The sequence below is a fragment of the Camelina sativa genome, chromosome 11 (assembly GCF_000633955.1).
Source record: "Camelina sativa cultivar DH55 chromosome 11, Cs, whole genome shotgun sequence".
NCBI lineage: Eukaryota > Viridiplantae > Streptophyta > Magnoliopsida > Brassicales > Brassicaceae > Camelina > Camelina sativa.
The window spans coordinates 12,068,008-12,070,144 of record NC_025695.1 but is presented as its reverse complement, the minus strand read 5'-3'; the positions used below and the strand labels follow the sequence as shown (position 1 = coordinate 12,070,144).

Genomic DNA, 2,137 nt, shown 5'->3' with positions numbered 1-2,137 from the left:
AAAAAAAAAAAAAAAAAAAAAAACCCTAACCGTCAATAACTAAATCAACTAAGCAAAGGCCGATTCCTCAAAAATTAGGGTTTCTAAGACTGCTGCAACGTAAAACATCACTTAAAAATTTCAATTTTCTCGAATCTTACTTAAGAAACGAACAATAAGTAGAATTACGAGCTTGATTGATAATAGAAAAGGCTGATTTATCAAAGTGTGCGGAAGTTCCAATATCTATAATCCCGCAACCTAAAACACCACAATAGATTTTTCAATCTTCTCCAATCTTAGAACGAAAACCTAACTAGTGTAAATCAAATCGAATCGAACCTTTCCTTCGGTAGAAGTAATACAGCAAGAAAGAAACCAGAAGAGAGGAGAAAGATCGAAGAAGAAGAAGCCTTCGATCTTGATTTATATATATATTTTTTTTTTCACTAGAGACGGTGTTGGGTTCGTTTTCATTCATTATGTGAAGCCCATCAAAATTAGGCCCAATAACCCATAACCAAATAAATTAGATTTTCATTTAATCCGGTAATTAAATCTCCGAAACAGTCCTTACCTTTTTAATCTTCTTTTTATATTACTAAAATGTTCTAAAAGACTATAAAAATAGGGAAACCTTTCGCTCAGGCTCTGTCCTCTGTGCCGCGTTCTCGTTCCCTCTTGAACTCTCCGGTAAAAAAGCTTCGATGATCGGACTGATGATACTCTTAGATAATAATATATCATCGCTATTTCTCGTAGAAACTTGACGCTAAGATTTGTCTGGTTCTCTAGTTGTTGTTTCGATTCGAGGTTTTTTTTTTTTTTTTTTTTTCAACCAAACATTAAATTAAATTAAAGAAGAACTCGAAGATTGGTTGACAAAACAGGAGGAAAAGATCGATTCCAGGTTTTTAACGCTCCGAAACGTAGAAATCCCTAATTTTCGTTGTTAATCAACCACCATTGCCTCAATCATGTGTGTTTTAGGTGTCTTCATCCGTAGAAATGGTTTCTCTGTGATGATTTGATTCTTAATTCGTATGTGTCTGATCTGGTGTAATTTTGTGTGGTGGGTTTTGAGGGTTTCCCCCATAGGTTTGTATCAATCCAATACATTAAACTTAACAACTGGTTCTTCCTTGTGGTAAATGTTAGTATCTGGTTTTGTTAAATCCAATGGATAATAAGTCAGTCACGGTGGTGCATAAGACAGTTGTGCTCGAGCCATTTATGAGGTAAATTCTCTTTACCATTTCTATCCAAATTACACACATAGCCTTTTTTAGTTCAAGTGTTTTTTTTTTTTGTAATTACTATGTTGTTGCATTTTGGCAGGCTGGTGAAGATTGCAGCAAGGGTTTTCTATTTAGATAATCCTACGGAGACAGATAATAATCAGCAGAAATCTGCTAAAGGTGGCAATAGATGCACTGCCACCATGATGCTGGACGTGCTTACGAAGTTTATATTTGCACTCTCTTCTATTTTTCTATCCACTAAATAGTCTATTAGGTGAATTTTTTACTTACTTTCATTTCTGTTTTTTTTTTTCCTTTGGTTTTTGTGTCTGTTAGGCGGCAATGGGTAAGAGAAGAAGACTTGGCAAAAGAGTTGAAGCAGAATGCCAAGGAACTTCGAAAATTAATTAGGTTTTTTGAAGAACAAAAATTTCTCGTTCGTTACCACAGGAAAGAGGTCTGTGCAGAAACTATCTTCTTTCAGATTGTTTATATAGCACATAATATATTGCATAATATTGTTTTTTTTTTCTCTCTGTAACATTTCTTTTAATTACTCTGCTGTTTTATTGATTCTCAATCTTTTTCAATAGACTGCAAAGCGTGCGAAGATGTATAGTTTTGCAGTGGCTGCTACAACTGATGGCCGAGCAGAAGATAACGTTAAGTTCCACACACACTCATATTGCTGTCTTGATTATGCACAGGTATGCTTCATGTCCCTACGACTTTTTTCTTTCTTTTAGTTTGCTGTTTTTTTTTTTCCTTTAAATCATCAAACTAACCCTTTAGAACTTCTTCTCTCTTACAGATATATGATACTGTTCGTTATAAACTGCACCGGATGAAGAAACAGTTCAAAGATGAACTAGAAGATAAGAATACTGTTCAGGAGTATTGCTGTCCTAACTGCAAAA

At 34.5% G+C, this 2,137-nt stretch overlaps 2 protein-coding genes across 4 annotated transcripts in view; one reads left to right on the top strand and one right to left on the bottom strand.

The window, feature by feature from the left end:
• The window catches only part of LOC104723001 (transcription initiation factor IIE subunit beta), a 2,177-nt gene extending 1,792 nt beyond the window's left edge, over positions 1 to 385 (bottom strand). For 2 of the 3 annotated variants that reach the window (XM_010441287.1, XM_019231462.1), the window contains exon 1: positions 322 to 385. The gene's annotated coding sequence lies outside the window, so the exon portion shown is untranslated. Of the gene's footprint in view, positions 1 to 140; positions 241 to 321 lie in introns of all 3 variants that reach the window. The other variant, XM_010441288.2, reaches the window with a different exon arrangement.
• The window catches only part of LOC104727886, a 2,932-nt gene continuing 2,215 nt past the window's right edge, over positions 1,421 to 2,137 (top strand). Inside the window, exons 1-4 of the mRNA XM_019231832.1 lie at positions 1,421 to 1,432; positions 1,495 to 1,677; positions 1,814 to 1,927; positions 2,032 to 2,136. Of these exons, the coding sequence (XP_019087377.1) occupies positions 1,421 to 1,432; positions 1,495 to 1,677; positions 1,814 to 1,927; positions 2,032 to 2,136 (414 nt within the window). The remainder of the gene's footprint in view (positions 1,433 to 1,494; positions 1,678 to 1,813; positions 1,928 to 2,031; position 2,137) is intronic.